Genomic DNA, 22,901 nt, shown 5'->3' with positions numbered 1-22,901 from the left:
ACCTTCAAATTGCAACTATAATTCTCCTCTATTCTAAATCTCACTATAACCAAACAGCCATAAACTCACATCCAAAGTTTCTGGAGAGATCTCTTTTCTAGCCACAAGTGGAGCAGTCAGCAGGCTGGCCATGCCAGAAGGTACATCAGCATCATTCTGTCAAAAGAGAAAGTTGCACAAAAGTGTTTCAAACAAAAATCATGACTAGGAATGAACAGGCATTACAGCTTTGATGTTGCTACCATCATAGCAACCTAGACCTGAATTTTGAAATTTGTTCATTAATCTGGGCATCCCTAACTGGGCCCACATTTATTGCCCAGCTCCAATTATCCTGGGGAACATGGTGATCTGCCTTTTTAAGCCACAATAGTCTTTAGAACAGTGCTGTTTGGTGTTCAAGATTTTGACCTAGTGAAGTTATAACTAGAACAGTCACTGGGTTGGAGGAGAACTTTGAGAAGCTTGGTCGAATCTTAAGTGCCCCAAATGGAGGAAAAACCAAACAGGCCTTCCACAGCCACTTGAACCCTCTCCACCATCCAGAAAATTTTCCAAAAGTTAGTAAAAAGGCAGAAAAGTATCTAGGGGATCTTTACAGCAGCGGGGTAAAAATGCAAAGTTGCCCATTTTGGCAAGAGGAACCAGAAAGCATATTACTCAAGGTGAGAGACGTTGCAGAACTGTAGTGCAGATCCATGTAATTGTGCAGAAAAGTTTGGTATGCATGTATAGCAAGTAATTAGAAAAGCTAATAGGAATGCCAATTTATCACAAGGGAAGCTGAATACCATAACTGAAGCTAACTTCAATTATACAGGGCACTGGTGATATCACACCTAGAGTACGGCGCACATTTAAGGGTGTTGGAAATAGTTCAGAGAAGATCTACTAGAATATCTGGACCTGACAGGTTATGCGAGGAAGGAGGCTGGACAGACATTGCTTTTTTCACTGAGTTGACCAGAATCAACTGAATTGAGATGGACTGATGTGTTGACTGTGTAGATGGAGGGGACACTTCCACTTACAGGAAGAAATAGAATTAGATGGTCACGAACTTAAAAAGAAAAATCAGACATTGCCCTGAGGAATGTGGATTTGGAACTCTCCTAGAAAGAGAAGCAGCATCTATGGAAATTTGAAGGCATGGTTATAAATTTAAGTGAGCTGAAGAGTTCAGGATAATGGGAATAAATTGAGGTTACAGTCAAAAGTTATGAACTTACAAATCAAGTTCTGCAATTCAAGTTAACTACTTCTATCAGCCAAAAAATAAATTGAAATGTAATGGCAGTTTCAGTGCTGATGGAAACAGGAATTCATTACTGCTGTGACAAGGACAAGTGAACAAAGTCTATAGACTCAAGTCTAAAACTTTATATTTAAACTGATTGTTATACAAGGCCGCACTGTTGTAATTTACCAAAGCGCCACCTATTTTCACAAAATGTGAAAACTCAGTTAGGGTGCTTGAGGGTTACAAGGAAGTCAGGAAAGACCTAAAAAGAGCTCAGAAGAGCCAGGAGGGGACATGAAGTTGTTGGCAGATAGGATCAGGGTTAACCCCAAGGCTTTTCATAGGTAGGTCAGGAATAAAAGAATGACAAATGTTAAATTAGTGTCAATCAAGGAAAATAGTGGGAAGTTGTGTGTGGAGTCAGAGGAGATAGGGGAAGCACTAAATATTTTTCGGCAGTGCTCACTATAGTAAATGAAAATGTTGGCGAGGAAGATAGAGATACTTGCATCTAGACTAGAAGAGATTGAGGTTCACAAGGAAGAGGCATTAGAAATACTGCATAGTGTGAAAATAGACAAGTCCCCTGGGCCGGATGGGATCTATCCTAGGATCCTCTGGGAAGCAAGGGAAGAGATTGCCGAACCTTTGGCATTGATCTTCAAATCATTGTCTACAGGAATAGTGCCGGAGGACTGGAGGATAGCAAATGTGGTTCCCTTGTTCAAAAAGGGTAGTAGAGACAACCCTGGTAATTACAGACCAGTGAGTCTCACTTCACTTGTTGGTAAAGTGTTGGAAAAGGTTATAAGAGATAGGATTTATAACCATCTCGAAAAGAATAATCTGATCAGGGACAGTCAGCACGGTTGTGAGAAGGGTAGGTCGTGCCTAACGAATCTTAGAGTTTTTTGACAAAGTGACCAAACAAGTAGATGAGAGTAAACCAGTTGATGTGGTGTATATGGATTTCAGCAAAGTGTTCGATAAGGTTCCCCACAGTAGGCTATTATACAAAATGCAGAGGAATGGGATTGTGGGAGACAGCAGTTTGGATCAATAATTGGCTTGCTGAGAGAAAACAGGGTTGTAGTTGATGGAATATGTTCATCTTGGTGTCCAGTTACTAGCAGCGTACCGCAAGGGTCAGTATTGGGTCCACTGCTGTTCGTCATTTTTATAAAATGACCTGGATGACGGCTTAGAAGGGTGGGTTAGTAAATTTGCAGACGTCATTAAGGTCGGTGGAGTTGTGGATAGTGACAGGATGCAGAGCTGAGCTGAGAGGTGGCAAATGGAGTTTAATGGGGACAAGTGCGAGGTAATACACTTTGGACAGAGTAATCGGAATGCAAAGTACTAGGCTAATGGTAAGATTCTGGGGAGTGCAGATGAGCAGAGAGATCTGCATCCATGTACACAGATCCCTGAAAGTTGCCAACCAGATTGACAGGGTTGTTAAGGCATAGTGTTTTGGCCTTTATTAATAGAGGGATTGAGTTCCATAACAAGGTGGTTATGCTGCAGCTGTACAAAGCTCTGGTACTGCCACACCAGGAGTATTGTGTACAGTTCTGGTCACTGCATTATAAGGAGGATGTGGAAGCTTTGGAAAGGGTGCAGAGGACATTTACTAGGATGTTGCCTGGTATGGAAGGAATGTCTTACGAGGAAAGGCTGAGGGCCTCAAGGCTGTTCTCATTAGAGAGAAGGTGGTTGACAGGTGACTTAATGAGACATACAAGATAATCAGAGGGTTAGATAGGGTGGACAGGGGGAGCCTTTTTCCAATTATGGGGATGGCAAACACGAGGGGACACACTTTAAAGTGGGGGGAGATAGGTATAAGACAGATGTCAGAGGTAGTTTCTTTACTCAGTAGTAAGGGTATGGAATGCTTTGCCTGCATCGGTAGTAGATGTGCCAAGTTTAAGTGCATTTAAGTCGTCATTGGACACGCAAATGGATGTACATGGAATAGTGTGGGTGGGATGGGCTTCAGATTAGTATGACAGGGCGACAACATTGGAGGGCCGAAGGGCTTGTACTGCGCTTGTAATGTTCTATAAAGGGACAAAGGGCAGTTTAATTCAAGGAGTACAGCATTTTGTAAAATATTACAAGGTCATAACATTTCATCCAATCATTCACAATTGATGGATGGGGATACAGCTTCTGCAGCTGAAAGTGTTGGCTGTAACAATTACAGCTCCAACACTAAGCACAGTTTCTAAAGTACAATTTATCCATAACAGGGTTTCACAAGAATGCAACCATCACATTATAGAAGAACTGACTAACAAAAGTCAATGTTTCTCTACCTGCAAAATTTAGTAGCTGCTAGTGAAGTGACTCCACAAGTAGTGCCTGCAACTCTATTTAGCACAAACTCCGTTTAGTTAACAGCTAAATTGCTTTACCTCAATATCTTCATCAAGCAACTCCAAAAACCCATCATCTTCATCATCAACTGATGAGGTTAGTGATGATCTGCGTAGAAGGATTGGACTACTAACATCTGTTGACCCATCACCTATACTAGGCGAAAACTAAATGAAAAAAGTTAATTTTTTAATGGTTAAGCTAAAAATAAGGTTTGCTCAAAATTAAGCAATTATTACTGGGGTTGATTACTAGCAGTAATATTCAAAACCAGCAAATTTAATTTCATCTGCTGGAAAAACCAAAATTCTAACAGCAACGCAAAATCAAAGAATACAGGCAAACGTCATGAAAGCACTAGTACAATTTATATTCTGCAGAAAACAAGTGCAATTCTTTTTATGCAATTGTGGGACATGCTGCTGGCTGGCTAGCCAGCCAACATTACCCATTCCTAGTTGCCCTCAAGGTGTGGTGAACTGTCTTTTTGAACTTCAGTCCATATTCTGTAGATTAACTCTCACTTTAGGGAGGGAATTCTAGGATTTTGAACTGAAGTAGTGATATATTTCCAAGTTAGGATGATGAGTGGACTCTGAAGGGAACTTGCAAGTGGCAGCGTTCCCATACATCTTCTGGATAGTAGTGATGAGTTTGGAGTGGAGGATTTGGTGAATTTATGCAGTGCATCTTGTAAATGGTACACTGCTGAGCGTCAACAGGTGAAGGAGTGGACGCAGTGCCCATCAAGCAATCCAAATTGTTTTGACATCAAGCCAGCCAGCAGCACCTACATTCCACAAATGAATTAAGATCTTGAAGCTGCACCCATCTAGATCAGTTTCATCATTTCTGACTTATACCTTGTGGATGATGAACAGGCTTTAGGGAGTCAGGCAAGTAATTTACTACAGAACTCCAGTTGAGTTTCTGGTCAATGGTAGGCCCCAACGATGTCACTAATAGGTGACTTACTGATAGTAATAATTGAATGTCAAAGGATGGTAGTTAGATTTTATTGGAGATGGTCATTACCCAGATGTGGCATAAATGTTACTCGCCAGCCCAAACTGGTTATTGTCCAAATATTGTTGCATTCAAACATGAACTGCTTCAGTAGCTGAGTCGTCAGTGGGTGGGGATAATGGCCGAGTGAGGTGGGGGAGAAGTTAGGAGGTGACAGATTGTGGAGTGAAAATCTGTTCCTGCTAATAGCCCAGTGCTGAGTTGTAGATGTCAGTCTTGAAGTCTGTCTCGTTTATAAAGTAGTAGCGCCTATTAACATGGAGGGCATTTCAATTCAAGGTGGAATGTTGTCTCCACTGATACTGTCATTGACAATTGCCAAGTGGTCCATCAGTTTCATTTGACTGTTTACAGCAATACCTGGCTGCTAGGCTATGAGGGAATTAGAGTCAAATACATTGTTGTGTCTGGAGTCATATGTAGGTTACTTGTGGCAATTTCCTTCCTGAAGTCAAATGGTGTTTTCCCCAATTGACAATGGAGTTAGTCATCAATAGACTCAATTCCACATTTTTATTTAATTCAATTCAATTGTGGGCTTTGAACCCAGGTTCCAGAACATTAGTTAAGTCCCTAATTTCAGTATATTATATAGGAGAAAAACTACACTTACATTATATTCCACTTGTCATGTGCTAACCCATTCACAGCAAGCCCAAACCTTGAAGCCTCCTTGTAACCAACTTGCACCCCAATGCAGTTTGGTGTCATCAGCAAGATTGGAAATAATTGGCCCTCAAATCAAGATTGTGGGCTTAGCACCAAATTTACAGTACCTACTGGTAACCTGCCATCCTGAGGTGGATCATTTTTGTCTGTGCTGTATTAACCAACCAACCCATAGCAGTACATTCCCATCCAAGATGGGCATGTTCCAAATTTATTAGCCTGTGGGACCTTAGCAAAGCCTTCTGAAAATCAAATATGCTACATCCACAGGTAAGATTGACAAGAGTCTGCCAAGAGGATATCTTTCTGTAAAATGCTTTTTCCTTTCCATTTCTAAATGCTCAATTATCACATTCTCGTCAGACCTCTACCCTACTAGACAGTAGGGCTGTATTTTGTCACTGCCCCTTCTTTCCTATTGGAAAATAGCAAATGTAAATCCAGTCAGCAGGAACTCAAGTTCATTGATCAACCCTCAATCCAACCAATTTTTCAAGCACAGATTTTTTTTTTTTAAGCTTTTCAGTTACACAATCCCTCAGTCATCTATTTGACAAATTCCTTGCATATCTTCAGAAAATTACTATTTAGATTCAACCATCTTGCCCCACTCACCACTATCAATTCTCCTATCGCCACTAAAATATTTTACATTTTCCTACTTCAAATTTTTAGCAGTTTTTAGAGCAATTTTAAAGAGATATGTGAAGCTAATCAACTGGCTGAATGCAAGAATGCTAATTAAGACCATTTAAATACCATTAAAAAATTGCTGTTGAGTGCGATTGTCTGAGGTATTGTCTTAGAGAAAGCAACAGGCTTCCCATTTGTTAAGGTCATTAAAAATGAACAGCTTAAAACATTGTCTGCAACCAGAATAATTTCAATTCTTGGACCTGTGTATTGTTATTCAGGGATTGGTGTCTGCAAACAAATGTACAATTTGTATAAAGTACATAGGGAACCTCATTTTGAGTAGCAATGCCATAGTTAACCAACTTCTTTGTAGTACAAAGTTATCTTATGGTGTTGCCTGGTGTCCTTCTGAACACCAGATCACGCTTGGCAACTGAGCTCCTTTCAGTAGCTGTAATTAAAAATTGTTACTTGCCATTAATGCAGGTGCAGAGCTTGGTCTCTGATCTTGTCGGCTCCCACTAGAGAAGGTACAGAGACGGTTTCGAGAAACTGGATGAACTGGCTTTTTGAACTCAAATCCTTCCTGCAAAGAGGCAGAAAGTGAGTTCATTTGCAAAAACAAGTAGCACAAAAGCCCATCTATGCACAATTTTCTCCCAAATATCTGAAAGAAAGTTGGTGCAAAATTATTGCACCATCTGGTCAGTTACAGAAAAAGAAAATAGTACAAAGCAGCATTTAACCCATTGTCACAAGGCATGATGTTAACCTAAATGGCACTCAAGCCAAAGTCTGAAATTAAAAAAATGACTAAAGAAACCAAGTTTAAGATATCACACAATTATGCAGAATTCCCCTATTTTCATGTCTTTTATACCCAGGTTGACAAAGCAGAGACCAGACTTTTTTACTCAAGAATGACTATTCATTACAAGATAAAACAGACTTTAGCTTCAGGTAAACAATTATCAATCAGCACGTTACCTTTGGGTAAAGCTAACCTGCCCTTAGATTAAGGCTGTCCTGGGTAAAGGACAGGACTGGAAAGCAGTCAGCAGTCCCGAATCAGTTTTCTCAAATGATTCTTGAACTGATCAGACCACCACTTAATTTTTCTTCTCCAGATTCTTTCACAGGTTTATGGGAGACAGGCTGACTGTTTCACTCGGTCAGTGACTTTCATAAATCACAGCTTACAGTAACTGAAGGAGAGAGGGAGCAGATTTTCTTTTGGCTTTAGTTTTTCACTTTGAAAACACAAACAAGCCTTGGTGAATTTTTAGTGCACCTTGAAGGCAATACACTTGATGCTGAGCAGTGGTGGATGGAGTGAATGATGTGCCAATCAAGCAGGTTGTATGACAATCCAGGACAAAGCTTTAGGGCTGTTCAAGCTGTACTCCTATGGAAGAGAGGGGTTCTATCACAATAGTGGCTTGGAGAGGATTCTCCAGGTGGCAATGCCATTGTATCTGTTGTACTTTTACATTGAAATGATGGTGGTGGTGGAGGTGGTTTGGAAGGTGCTGTCTGAAAATCTTTGAATTTCTGCTGCATCATATATAGCACACTAAGTGTTGGAGGAAGTGGATGTGATGCCAAGTGGACTGGTGTCCTGGAGATTGTCAAGTTGGTTTGTTGGGGCTGAACTCATCCTGGCAAAGGGGGGAGTATTCAGTGCACTCCTGACTGGAGCCCTGTAGAGGGGACAGGGGGAGAGTTACTCACTGCAGTATCCCTCATCTGTTCTTCTCTTGTAGCCAGTGTTTGAGGCGAGTCCAGTTGATATTTAGTCATAACTGTGATGAGGGGTTCAATGATGGTGACACCATTAAAAGTCAAGGAGTGGTGGTTAGATTGCATCTTTTTAATGATCTAGCCAGCATTTGTGGGGTACAAGCATTACTTACCATTGTCAGCCCAAGCTGAATATTGTCCAGATCTTATTTGAAAATGGACTGCTTCAGTATCGGAGTTACAAATAGTACTGAATATTGTGCAATTAGCAAACCACCCCACTCAAGGCCTTTTGGTGAACCAGTTGAAGATGGTTGGGCCTAGGACACTTCCCGGAGGAACTCAGAACATAGAAAAGTACAGCACAGAACAGGCCCTGTGGCCCACAACATTGTGCTGAGGATTAATCCTAATGTAAAAATAACGTAACCTACACACCCCTCAATTCACATGTGGTGCATATCCAGCAGTCACTTAAATGTCTCTAATGACTGCTTCCACCACTAACACTGGCAACGCATTCCATGCAATCACAACTCTCCATGTAAAGAACTTACCTCTGACATCCCCTCTATACCTTTCTCCTAATATCTTAAAATTATGACCCTTGTGCTAGTCAATCCTGCCCTGGGAAAAGTCTCTGGCTAATGACTGTTTCATGTCTCTCATTACCTTGTATACCTCAATCAGGGCACTTCTTCCTTCTCTCTAGAGAGAAAGTCCAAGCTTAGTCAACCCCTCTTTATAAGGCAAGCCCTCCAGTCCAGGGCAACATCCTGGTAAATCTTCTTTGCACATCTCTCCAAAGCCTCAATCTTTCCTGTAGTAGGGAGACCAGAACTGGACACAATATTCCAAGTGTGGTCTCACCAGGGACTTATGGAGCTGGAGCGAAACCCCCAGTTAATGAAAGACAAAACACCATATGCTTTAACAACCCTATCCACTTGGGTGGTAACTTTGAGGGAGCTTGTGCCAGGTACGACTCCAGCCACCGGAAAGCTTATCCTCAGTACCTATAGACTCGTTTTGCTAGAGCTCCTTTACTCAGTAGTAAGGGTATGGAATGCTTTGCCTGCAAACAGTAGTAGATTTGCCAACTAAGTACATTTAAGTCGTCATTGGACAAGCATATGGAAGTACATGGAATAGCGTAGGCTTCAGATTGTTTGACCTGTCGGCGCAACATCAAGGGCCGACAGGCCTGTACTGCGCTGTAATGTTCTATGTTCTAGGTCCTTGATGCCAGTCAAGTACAGCCTTTATGCCAAGGGCTATCACTCACCTCTGGAATTCAGCTCATTTGTCCATGTTCTAACCAAGGCTGTAATGAGGTCAGAAGTGGAGTGGCCCTGGTGGAACCCAAACTGAGTGTCACTGAGCAGGTACTGCTTCATAGCACTGATGATAACTTCAATTACTTTACTGATGATTGACAGTAGACTGATGGGACAGCAATTGTCTGGGTTGGATTTTGTCCTCTAGGTACAGGATATAACTGGGCAATTTTACACATTTCCATCTACCAGGCAGTGTTTTAACTATACTGAAACAGCTTGGCTGGGGAAGCAACAAATTTAGTCGTCTTTAGTAGTATTGCTGGAATGTTGTCACAGCCCATCGCTGCTGCAGTATCCAGTATTTCCAACTGTTTAACATCACTGCAGATGATATCACTTCCTTACTCTACCTTCAGTATTTCCAAAAGCAACACTGTCACTCAAGCTTCAGTTTTAAGTAAACAGACTCAACATACAATTATTTTACACTTAATTCGAACAAATTGTTTTGCTCAAGGACCTTACGTTTTCTTTGTTTTCTTCAGTAGAGAGGGTGCCACTTCCTTCATGAAATACTTCTGAATCCAGAGAATTGCACTGGCTTGACTTCAATGCAGGACTTGATCCTAGAAGCCTCATCTAGAAATTAGAAAGCAAATGGCTTAGCACCTCATTATAGCATTTCAGCATATTGTGTATATATGACCAAATCATTTCTACAGTAGACCTAGATCACAATCTGTCAGAGCACCTAGAATGATGGCAGTCAATTGCAATGCATAAAGATATCATTGTTGTCTATAGCGTTTAGGTTAAGCATTTATGGATGTGGGCAGCACAGGTAAGGTAAGCCATTTATTGAAAAATGCTCGGAATAGGCAGGGAAAACACTGAAAGAGAAGGTTGCCAACGTTTAGGGTACTCTGCCTGAATACACTTCCTTTGCAAAAATAAGTGATCTAAAAGGCATAAGATCAATTGGAAAAAGGTTATCCACTTTGGTAGAGGATCAAATGCACGTTATTTCCTAACTAGAAAGATGTACAAGTGGACAAAGGTCTCCTTGTCAATAAACCCATGAAGGCTAACATGAAAGTTTCACAAGCTACTCAGAAGGCTAATGGAGTGTAACTTTTCTTACAAGAGGATTTGAACCAAGGAGTGCAGCATCTTAAACTTTAGTTCAATTGGATGGAGCTCAGTTAAGCTACACCTGAACTCCTCTATGAAGTTTTGATCTCTTATCTCAGGAAAGATATTCCCAGAGGGAGTGCAAAGCTTTACTAGACTATGATCATGAAGGGAGAGACTGGGCAAACTAGGCCTGCATTCTCAAGTTTAAGAGATGTGACTGCATTGAAACTTACAAAACACTAAAAGGGAGAGAGAGAGGGTAGTAATGCACTTCCCGTGGTTGGAGAGTGTGTAGAGCAAAAGGAACAAAAATAGAACTGGAATTCCCAGTGTGGAAACAGGCCCATCAGTCCAGCAAGTCCACACTGACCCTCTGAACACCCAGACCCATTCCCCTTTGGGGGAAGTGAGAACTGCAGATGCTGTAGATTAGAGTGGTGCTAGAAAAGCACAGGTCAGGCAACATCCAAGGAGCAGGGAAAAAAAAACATTTCGGGCAAAAGTCCTTCATCAGGAATGGGCTGATGGAAGGCTTTTGCTCAAAACGTTGATTTTTCCTGCTCCTCTGATGTCCCCATTTCACTCTACATTCCCCCCAACTAATGCATCTAACCTACACATCCCTGAACACTATGGACAATTTAGCATGGCCAATTCACCTAACCTGCACACTTTGGATTGTGGAGGAAACCCATGCAGACATGGGGAGAATAGGCAAACTCCAGAGTTGCCAGAGGTGGGAATCGAACCCAAGTCCCTGGCGCTGAGACAGCAGTGCTAATCACTGAGCCACCATGCCACAAAGGGGGATGCCACTTGGAGATGCAGAATAGTGTTTTTTTTTAATTCAGGTTGCAAACTTAATTGTTTACAACAAAGGGGTGTGGAGGCTCAGTCTGAGTAGGTTTAAAGTAGAGATTGACAGAGTCCATACAGATAATCAGAAATGAGGATGGGGTTTACAAAAGGGCATTCAAGATGTTTGATTAGCCAAGGTTGAATTGTGAATGACCTGCTCCTGTTCCCATGCTTATGCCCACTTGTAATTGAGCTCAGTTTAAGCTGGTTCAGATGGTAGCGAGACTGTGCAAAGGCAAGGCAATATTTTTCACTGAAAAAAGATTTACAAATGTTTTTAAATTCGCACAATTTTTATTCCTAGGAATCAAATTTAAATTCAGTTGTTACAGAATTCAAGCTAGTCTCCAGATAATTAGCTAGATCTGTGGATTATCAGTCCCACTAACAGTTGTGTTTCTGCTGTTGTTCATACTTAGTGGTGCTAGTATTTCTATGTAGGAACAAACCAAATGAATTAGGTAAAAACAAGAACTGCAGATGCTGGAAACCAAAATCTAAATTAGAGTGGTGCTGGACCTGCTGTGCTTTTCCAGCACCACTAATCCACAAACCAAATGAATTAATGGCTGGTGAAATGGTGCAGGTGATGAGGGGAAAGGGTTAACATTCTTGAGGCATCAGGATCAATTTAGGGGAATAGAATCTGTATAGCTAGTTTACACACAGCAGGTCCAGGACCAACGCCTAAGGTTTTCTAGTACCTCTAGAAGGCCTTAAACTAGAATCAGTCGATAAATGAGACAAATCCACTAATAGGAATAAATTTAAAGTTGTCCACATCAGCATGAACAGAACATTTTAATGATAGATTGGAAAAATGCTGATGTACAAAAGAAATCTGGATGCCTTTCAGACCAGTCACAGAAAGCAAGCATGCAGACTGAGATTTCACTGGACTACCAAACTAGAAACAGGTGTTCTGGGGGATGGTGAAATTTAAATTCAATAAAAACCTGGAATAAAACTACATATTGTCAAACATGCAACAACTCAATAATAAAAACCTTGGCTTAATGTCCTTTAGGGAAGGAAATCAGCTATTCCTAGCAGCTCCAGCTTTGTGCAATCTACAGCAATGTGGCCTGCCTTCACTGTCCTCAACACCAGCCATAATGACCATGTCGCATAAATGAAAACAATTAAGAGGCAAATGGCATGTTAGCCTTCATAAGGCATTTGAGTACAGGAACAAAGTCGTCTTACTGCAATTGCACAGGGCTTCAAGACTACATCTGGACTACACAGTGCATAGTTTGATACCCTTACCCAATGAGAGGCATTGTCAGAATGTACTGCAAAGGTTCACTAGACTGATTTGTGGGACAAGGAGAGATCAGATCAACTGGACTTTCATTAACTGGAGATTGAGAATGATAGGAAATCTCAATAAAATCTGAGTACTGCTCAAGTGGATAGAGGAGTGACATCCCCCAGCCAAGAAGCCAGAACATGAGTTATGGTGTCACAATACATAAACCATTTCAGTCTGAGATTAGAAGAAATGTCTTCAAAAGGTGATAAACTTGCAGTTTTTCCTATGAACATATTCAGCAATAGATTTCTAGAGATATGCTGAATTGAGTGGACTTGATTGACAAACAGCACACTCTGGCACCCAACTGTTTCTAATCCAATTAGAATTGTTAAAGGCACCACACAAAGTTGCATTGATTTCAAGTCTGGTCAGATTGTTTTTCTAGAATGAATTTCAAGCAAGTGTACATAGGCATCTGGTGATTACATCAACTGTGACAATTCTGATTAGCAGCTGCACATTGATTTATCTTGGGGCATCACATTTCCAGAGACTATGCTCTTTCATTGCTCATCTGTGCACTGAACATTGACAAACTGAAAGTGTTTTATAAAGCCACCAGGAAATTCTTCTGATCTACATCGATGAATCACAGGATTTCTCACCTGTCAAATGGAGCATCCTTCATGAAATAGGAAATTTCAGATCAACAGAATACCACAGGAACAGACTCTGGCTTACCATGACTGTGCTAATGGAAATTGAAGAAACCTGAACACCAGTTACCATAAGTTCAGATTAGTTTAGAATGGCAGCATGCTTGGTACAGACTTTAGTCACTATTGTGTGACATCTTGCCCCTACTCCAACTGTACACTAATTGGGGAGATAGCCACAGTGGACCCCTGCCCCTTCTAGTGGTCATGCATCTGAACAGGTTTCTAAAACCTCCTGCTTATTCCAATTGCCACTGCATCCAATCCATGCGATCAGACAGGAGCTGCAATTGGACATTTCCTGTAGATACAGGAAGACATTCAAACTTATTGTGCACATTTCACGAGAAGCATAATATTCTGCTGCTATTTTTACCCTCTAGCAACTATTTAATTTTTTTTTTAAGAGCTAACTAGATGATCCCTTGTGTTACATTCTTAGGAATAATAAATATACTGTTCTGTAAACAAAGGTGCCACTCTATCACTAGCTTATATTCCACTATTAAAACCTTATGGATAGGAAAAGGCTAATGTTTTGACTGGTAACCTGCATTGGTTGCCACCACAGCTTATGTAGCAGGTTTTAAAAATATCAATTTGTAACCAGAATGGTTCCTAAAATTAAGTTTAAAAGTCAAGTTCCATGGTGTATAAAACCAGTATCCAGTGAAAGAACTCACCGGAAGGGAGTTTATTCTTCTTATGGGGATTTTTCTGAAAAAAAACCATAGAAAGATTGTTAACAAAACGGCTTGTCAGAGTTGACAAACTTCTCCCCCTTTTTCTTCACCATAAAAGGACTTCAATATTTAACCCCTTTTACAAGAACTCCAGTCTAAAACATATACAATGGTCAACCCCAACCACATCAGGTCTCAACTTCCCACAAACAAGGTGGTTTAAAAAAAAATCATGCTTTATGATTCTGAATAGTACCAAATATCAATTTGAGTTCATCTTTAATCATAAATGATGGATGTACTGGCCTGATGAGTAAAGAGTGCACCAAGAATCAGACAGCTACAATAGAGGTATTTTCCTGGACCCGTTAAAGCCAACACTACTATTAACAGGTTCATTCCAGTCAGTCAAGATCACAGCAATGAGGGAAGAGGGGAAAACTACAAATTTATTAAAGAATGGTGACTCACACTGCCACCATTACCATAAGAATGCATCCCAGTTATATATCAATTCTAATGGAATGTGCAGAGATAGACATGGAATCACTGTCACCCTGGAATGGAGAATAAAGCACTTAAAACACAAAACAGTCCTGCAGATTTGTTAATAGTCAGTTTAGCTTGGTGGGTGGTGGTAGGGTAGTGGGAAGGAAAACAAGAGGAACAAGGAGTTGATGTGTGCAAGAGTAAACCATGTCAGGAAAAACGAGGAAAAAGAAAAATTCAACTCTGTCAAATAATCCAGCTTTACCACTAAAAGAACAGCTGCAAAATGTTTTTAAAAGTCATGTCAACAACCTCACTAGATGACCTCAATGCCTTTTCACAATGTATATATTAACCATGCGGAGTGCTAAAAAAAGGAAACTTCAGGCCACAGGGTTACTTACTTAGTGTTCACTTTTCCAGATTCTAATATTGCCTTTTCAAACCTATAAGAAAGTAACAAACAGATATCAAATCAAGAATAAACTACCAAATCAGAAAGCAGCTTTTAAAGAGGCATGACAAAACTAGAGCAGGTCAATGAATTAGCCAGAACTTAGGTTTACGTTTGTACCACGTATAAACAAAATGAGGTGAGGTTCTGTTATTTCAAAACCAGTTTTTCATGTAACATTGGTCAGAAAGCATTATTTGAAAACTGAAAACACATTCACCATTTCAAAACCTTGTTTCAATATTGGTAGATAGCACTATATTCACATGGTTAAACTCATGACATCTTTAATACTTAGTGGCTTCACATCTGTCCATTAGTAGCAAGTGAACTTAAATGTGATTAATATAGGCATTCTACAAAGTCTACGAAGATTCCAAGCACCCTCAGCTCAGTTGAATGGGGGCAAAATTTGCATTAGCATATTCACATGATGGCCTTTGGGCTCACTGCTTGCCACCTGTATGCAAATGAACCTCTTTTGTCTCAGACAGATTAGCCTCAGTCGCCATATGCCATCCAAAGGAGTTCTAAAGGGCTGACCCTACAGCTGACCACATTTAATCAGTGCCACAGTCAGGAAGACACAAGTGTGGCGTAACAAAGACAGCACAACAGAATTAGTCAAGCAGAAGAGACAGGCTTTTTCCTTTCAGGATGTGCTACTAACCATGTACAGCTGTCTAAGACAGCAACAGATGGGACTATGCATGCACCAACCCTACAATTAAATGAAAGTCTCTTGGAAGAGTTTATTGCAGTAGCATGCAGACAGCAATGAGAGAATGATTTTGACCTCTATTGAAAAGTTAATAAATAGCTCACTAAAATGGAAATTCTAATGCTGCTTTTATGAGTTTGCCTGTACTAAGTGCAAAATATTAAACAAGATAATAACCTATAGCTATTGAACTGTAAAGTTGGCAAGAGTCCACTTTCAAAAATTGCTACAACTGAAGGAAATGGTTAGTGAGCCAATATCCTTAAATAGCAAACAATCTTAAAGATGAGCAGCAACAGCAAGCTTAAAATGAAACAAATGCAATAAATCAATGGCCAAAACATCTAAATAAAAATAAGTACGAACTGAGACTGAGCACAGAATAAGACATAAGCTTGCAGGTATTGAAGCAGTATCTGAGGCAGATGAGAAACAAAAACTAGTATTGCCTGACTCAAGTCTAATTGATTTGTGGGGAAATTTGCCAGTGATGTCAAACAGTCTGGCCTTGTTAATTAAAAGATGCAAATAAAACACTGCTGCTGGAAGTCAAACCCAGACGACTAGCTGGTGCAACGAATAATTACAACTTCACCAGCATGCAACTGGCCTTTTTATACAGAGTGAAAAAGCAACAGGCTCCACAGCAAACAGCTCCATTGAAAACAATGTTAGGAAAGGTCATCACTAATAACCAGTTGGAGATTGATTCCATACAAAGTCAAACCACTTCTGTAGTACTGTACAACCCTGACAGAGGCAATAGAACCCTGGGGTGAGAGGTACAAGAGCAAGTGACAACAACATGGCTACTATTGCATGAGTTGCAAGAGTGATTTTTAAAGAGTTGATCACTTTCACTTCATGAAATGAAGGTTGCTTAAATCTCCAGGCTGATAAAGTAATTTCTACAAGAATCAAAAGTTAAGAGGCGAAGTGTTTATTCTCAATGAGTAGTACTAATGAACATTACAATATTGGAGATGATTTTCTCAGATATTTCAGTTGAGGGGAAACAAGGCTTCAGTTTAGAAATTAAAAACATAAGTGTGCTTGCAATTGAGCAAGGATGGGACAGGATAAGTAGAAAATTGAGAACTAAAGGGATTTTAATGAAACATTTAGCACAGCAAGACTGTAGAATTCACTGAGTTGGATATAGGTTGCAGTTGAATGTTTCGTAAAGAGCAGATGGAGTGGGGAATCCATTGATGATTTATTGAGCCTACTTACTTACATGGTGAGTTAGCATTAACAAGCACTGGTTGAATAGGGCAGTTAAAAAACTTATTCTCCATAACTGGCTGAATTTCTCAATAATATGACTGCAACCATACAGTTTTAAGCCTTTTAAAATTTAACTGACATTGCATGTAAGAAGGTCGGAGGATTGTCAATGCTCTTTGGCTTCTTCCCATTAGTTTTTTTAACATCTGATTTGTCAGATTAAACATGTCAGATTATTAACAGGAGGTAATATCTGTTATTATTTGTTGATAATGGATTTGAAATAAACACCACAAACCACAGACAGTATAAAAAATAAGAGCACAAGGCCCAGGCTACATTCTGAAAAAATTCATTTCTGCCCTCACATTTGACCTGAATGCTTATACTTAATTCTTCAAGTTTCATGCAGAGGAAATTTTGCTGCTCCACATGTTTTAGAAATGGGGACACCTTGCCTCCACATCTTTAGTCAGTTATCCATGCTAACAGAACAGGGGGTGCCAATTTGAGAGAGAGAAGGAATTTCCTGAGGGTTGAGTCCCTTTGGAATTTTTTGCCAGAGCTTTGGGGCAGAACACTTGTGTTTTCTCAAGGTCAAGATGGATAGATTGGTAGGAGACACAAGGGCCACTGAGAAGAGAGGCCTGCAAATGTGAGGAATGTCAGCGGAGGCATAATCCACTCAAGTTGAAGGCTATTCCTATTTCTTGGTTTATTTGATATGCAAACTATTTAAAAAACTAGTTTGAATATGCAGTATCCTTGACCTTAGACAGACAGGACCTTGATGACATTACAAATCTAGGGATAATTGATTTTCAGTAGAGTTCAGATGCTCTTGAGCAAGGATATAGGGCTGAACTGCTTGGAACAAAGATACTACCACCAAATCCAGAGCACAAACTTCACACACTGAAGTTCATTCACATATCCACAGCCAACTAGTTACCCAAGGCCAACGTACACTCAGTACAAGCAGAAGTCATAGGCACTATACAATTTCCTTTAAGAATTATTCAGAACCTAAACAGCAGGAATGACATTCAAAGTTAAAAAACACCAAAGCACAATTAGCCATTAATCTAATTAAAACTTCCGACCTGATTGAAGAAAGGTATACACAATGGGGCTGATTCTGAACCAAAAACATGAAGACAGCACATGGCCAAAACTGACGGTGTTAGGTAGTACAATGTGCGCAACTGAACGTAGCTAGAAAAGAATACCCTCACTTTAGTCCCATTCATTGGGCAACAACCCTCTACTGCAAACATTTGTTCATGAGGCAAGAACAATATGGTACTCAACTGGATGCACTGCAACAGAAATATACAACTTTTTATCCAAAATTCTATCCACATGCACTAGCAAGACACCTCGAAACAACATTTGGAACTGGAGGATAAAATGAAGTGAAACAAGAGCCACCATTTTGAAACTGAAACAATGCTTATATGGAGTGATATCAGCCATTTCCCATCATACAAACCACATAACTTGGTTTAGAGATGCCGGTGTTGCACTGGGGTGTACAAAGTTGTTGTGATTTTTAACAACGCGGAAGGAAGACTGGAGATAAAATTTAAATAGTGGAAATATTGCTAATGCAGCAAAGATGAAGATTGAATCAAGAATGTCAAAACTCATGAAAGTTTTGGTGAGGGGGGTAAAATGCAGGTTAGTATGGGACAAAAACAGCAAATTAAAAGAACTTCTCAGAAGGTACAAGCACAGACACACCAGGCAGTTTCATGTATTGTAAAGTGCTACTTGCAGAAGCTGTTGTTGGGAGTAGAAGAGCACGTAATTAATATCAGCAAGCCCAGGAATCTGGAAATAGGTGTCAGCAAGTCTGATGAATGGAGAAAGCCACACAAATAGCTGAAGAATCAGTAAATTTAGGTAGAAATTGAATTTTACATATAGCCAGAGTGAAAGCAGCAAAATGTTCTGGTCACTTCAATTTGCAAAATGCAAGCCATTGGTATACACATACCTTTTTAAACACAGTAGCAACCAGTATGAAATTTCCATTGGTTGCCAAGTATTTTTAGTTAATACTTTGCCTAATCATCATCCAAGCTTAACCAAGGGGAGTGGAAACTTACGTTTCATTGATTGCCTTTTCATCCATTGGACTTGGGGAATCCATACAAAGCCCTAGTAAAACAATTAGGACAATTTAATCAGTTACTTGTCTCTTAACACAAAGTAAAAATAGGACTCGGCTATCAGGCTCTCAAGCCTACTCCACCATTCAATTCCAGTTTTGGCTGAACTAACTTCACTTGCCTTGCTAATGGCTTGAATTCAACATAATGACATGGCACCTGCATAGTTCTGGGGCTAGAAAATTCCAAACATTCACAACCTTGAGTAAAACAAATCCTCATGAAAATCTTAATGGCCAACCACAAACTGTAAAGATGGATGCCTGGCTTCAAGAACTCTAGCCAAGAGATCATTCTGTACAGTGGCCTTCAGCCCAATTTTAGATGTTTCAATATATCAGCTTCTATATTAAAGATTATAGAGATTTTACAGCACATCTACTGGTCAAGCAATCCCTCATTCCAGAAATCACTTTTTTACACTTCCTGTAAACCAAGTATCTCTTTGCATAAAGGCAGCTGACATCTAAAGTGCAAAGTAAATCCCAACTGAATATTGACTATACAAATGGAATAAAAATCAAGTTACTGTACAGTAATTGCAGTTCCTCTTTATTCATAGGAAGACAAGTTATGACCATCTCAAGCTCCTTGTACATCCAAAGACTACCTCTGAAGTGCTGGAGTTGAGAGCAGCTAGCAAGATGCCAGTGGAAGGACTCCAAGTAGTATCAAAACAGGTACAGTGAAGTGAATCAAAGCGAATTTCAAAGCTGTGGTACTCTTTGTTTGGTCCCAGGATAGCTCTTAATTTTACATTTACTCTATAGATTGAAAGAAACCTTAAAATTGAAAAAACTGGTAGAATGGGAGGTGGCATTCAGATTTTCTGCCATAAAATTATACACAATAGCCACAATGCAAGTAGTACTTGTTTGGATCAATTCTCGTAAAGGTCATTCAAAAATGAACTAGTAACACGAGTCAAATTTAAATAAAACAAAATATTTACCTTTATACTTTCCTTAAATGCATCTGCGCTATTCAACTCAACTTCCTTTATCATGGAACTTGCTATCAAATTAATTTGATAAAATATAGAAGACGACAATAGATAATAGGTACAGGAGTAGGCCATTCTGCCCTTCGTGCCTGCACCACCATTCTATATAATCATGGCTGATCATCCTTAATCAGTATCCTGTTCCTGCCTTATCTCCATAACCCTTGATTCCACTATATTTGAGAACTCTATCCAACTCTTAAATGAATCCAGAGACTGGGCCTCCACTGCCTTCTGGGGAAGAGCATTCCACACAGCCACTACTCTCTGGGTGAAGAAGTTTCTCATCTCTGTCCTAAATGGCCTACCCCGTATTTTTAAGCTGTGTCCTCTGGTTCGGTACATTTCTTCCTTGATGTAACCGTTTTATATTGCGGCAATAAAGCAGCAATTAATGCACACAAGACGTGAAAAAGGCAAAGCATTTAAACGTAAATCATGTTGACTTTTCCAGTTGCATGTGTGGAACATGGGGTACAATCTGATAGCATCAGCAACAAGCAGTCAGGAATCAACTTTTGCATTTACAAGCCTAAACTTGTGCTTTTACTAACAATGGAAATATCACTGCAAAGTAGTGCAGAATGGTTTGTCCATGTAAAATGGAAGATTGTTTGTCCAGAGATCAATACACTTTTTAGGCCACTCAGGATTCTTCCTTGATCTGGAGTTAATGTGGTAAACTGGAGCAGTCTGTGCCACTCAGGCAGGCTAACAGCTAATGACAACTCTACCTTGGGTGTGGCAAAAGATAGCATTCAATGAACTAGCAGGAAACCACAAGTTGGCAGCCAACCAATGAAATTTACAAATACTTGTAAAACAACAAGGGCAAACTTGCATATTACAAAACTAGTTTCAAACAAAATGCTGAGACCAGTAGATCAGTCAGCCACACCAAGAAATTGCTTTTAACTTGAATAAAATGAATGTTTCACTTGTTAACCACAAAATTTGAAATAGTAACCTTTGTTCTCAGTCCCACTCAGCCCTGACAGTCAGATGACTTTGAACTTGATGGGCATTTCAACACCACTTACCAGTACGCTTCCCCCATCCCTTAAATTCATAATCTTGCAAGGAATTATCAATTTCTGCCTTGAAGACATTTAACATCATGGCCTCCACTGTGCTCATGGGCAATGAATTCCACAGGCCCACCACTCTCTGGCTGAAGACAAGTCTCCTCATTTCCATTCTAAATTGACCCCCCTCTAACTTTAAGACTGTGCCCACAAGTCCTAGCATCCCCACCTGACAGAAACCATTTCCCAGCGTCCATCTTTCTAAGCCATGCACCATCTTGTAAGTTTTGATTAGACCTCCCCTCAACTTCCTAAACTCTAATGAATACAATCCTCAGATCTCAGCCATTCATCGTATTTAGGCCTACCATTCCAGGGATCATCCGTGAGATTCACCGCTTGAGACGCGCAAGTGCCAGTATGTCCTTCCTGAGGTATGGGGCACAAAACTGGGCACTGTATTCTAAATTGGCCCGAACCAGAACTTTATATAGAGTTTCAGTAGCACATCGCTGCTTTCACATTCCAACCCTCTAGATAAATGACAAAATTACATTTGCTTTCTTAACCATCTGCAAGTCAACCTTTACAGAATCTGGACTAACACTCCCAGATCCCTTTGTACTTTGGCTTTAGAAATTTTCTCACTGTTTAGAAAATAGTTCATACCGGTATTCATTTTTCCAAAGTTCAAGACCTCTCACTGGTCCAAGAAATGCCAGGAATGCATTGTCCTAAACTGCCTAAAGCTTTGTAGCCTCCCTACCTCCTCAGAACTATCTGCCTGTCGACCTAACTTCGTATCATCAGCAAACTTCACCAGAATGCCCCACTCTTCGCCCAGATCAGTTATAACAACTGCGAACCCAACACTGAACCCTGCAGGACACCACTTGTCACCAGCTGTCATTCCAAAAAAGAACCTTTTATGCCAACTCTGCCTTCTGACAGGCAGCCAATCCTCAAACCATGCCAGTAGCTCACCTCAAACTTCATGGGCCTCACCTTACTCAGCATACTCCATTGATGCACCTTATCAAAGGCCTTTTGGAAGTCTAGGTATAGTCCAAGTCAAAGTTTGAGAAAAGCCTAGTAACTTAAGTAAACATTCCTAGCAGTCTGCAGAAGCTGGATAGATTAATCGTATTTGCTTTTGTGCTAAAGTTACATGGTCAATGAACTCCTGTTTGAATTATAAGCTTGGTGCCTGATATCGGTTATTCAATCTGGTTACGAACAATTGAACATCACTGAACATTTCAATTTCAATGTTGCCATATCCAGTGTTATGGAATCTGATTTGTGCCAGTTGAGGCAATGGCAAACATTCAAGGACTGAAATCAGTCAAGCAGATTAGACAAACTTGGATGGTTTTCATTGCAGCCATTGGAGACTGAGGAGCAACCTGATACAAGTTTACAAAATTAGGAGGAGCATGGATAGATCAGTTTCTCAGACATGCTAAACTCCCATCGAGTACCAACCTGCATCAGAATCGGATGAGAGCGTCTTCAGTAACACGGCTCCACTTGGCCTGCGTTTCGGTGTATCGCAATTACTGAAAAAAAAGGGACAAAAAAAAGTCATTGAAATTTCCATGTACAAGCCATGTGGGGGCTGGAAGCGCTCCGTGTGAGTAAGGTGGAGGGGTGGGGAGGCGCAAGCAAAAGGGAACCAGCCGCACGAATTACCACCCCACTTAGGGGAGAAGAGAAGAGAAGGGGGGGGGGGGGAAGAGAGAAGAGAAGGGGGGGGGGGGGGAGGAAGAGAGAAGAGAAGGGGGGGGGGGGAAGGAAGAGAGAAGAGAAGGGGGGGAGGGGGGAGGAAGAGAGAAGAGAAGGGGGGGGGAGGAAGAGAGAAGAGAAGGGGGGGGGGAGGAAGAGAGAAGAGAAGGGGGGGGGGAGGAAGAGAGAAGAGAAGGGGGGGGGGAGGAAGAGAGAAGAGAAGGGGGGGGGGAGGAAGAGAGAAGAGAAGGGGGGGGGGAGGAAGAGAGAAGAGAAGGGGGGGGGAGGAAGAGAGAAGAGAAGGGGGGGGGGAGGAAGAGAGAAGAGAAGGGGGGGGGGAGGAAGAGAGAAGAGAAGGGGGGGGGAGGAAGAGAGAAGAGAAGGGGGGGGAGGAGGAAGAGAGAAGAGAAGGGGGGGGAGGAGGAAGAGAGAAGAGAAGGGGGGGGAGGAAGAGAGAAGAG

The 22,901-nt window shown here is 40.8% G+C and overlaps 1 protein-coding gene across 1 annotated transcript in view; it reads right to left on the bottom strand.

Annotated features, from left to right (window-relative positions):
• cdc25b (cell division cycle 25B) overlaps positions 1-22,901 on the bottom strand; it is a 36,300-nt gene that overhangs the window by 10,692 nt on the left and 2,707 nt on the right. The window contains 8 exon segments of the mRNA XM_043695578.2: positions 70-156; positions 3,661-3,789; positions 6,429-6,539; positions 9,499-9,612; positions 13,623-13,656; positions 14,516-14,557; positions 18,625-18,676; positions 22,201-22,274. Coding sequence (XP_043551513.2) covers positions 70-156; positions 3,661-3,789; positions 6,429-6,539; positions 9,499-9,612; positions 13,623-13,656; positions 14,516-14,557; positions 18,625-18,676; positions 22,201-22,274 — 643 coding nt within the window.

The sequence above is a fragment of the Chiloscyllium plagiosum genome, unplaced genomic scaffold, assembly GCF_037043375.1.
Source record: "Chiloscyllium plagiosum isolate Xiang-an unplaced genomic scaffold, Cpla_swu_hap1 HiC_scaffold_1, whole genome shotgun sequence".
NCBI classification, from domain to species: domain Eukaryota; kingdom Metazoa; phylum Chordata; class Chondrichthyes; order Orectolobiformes; family Hemiscylliidae; genus Chiloscyllium; species Chiloscyllium plagiosum.
The sequence above is the reverse complement of the archived record's forward strand: the minus strand, read 5'-3'. Positions and strand labels throughout refer to the sequence as shown.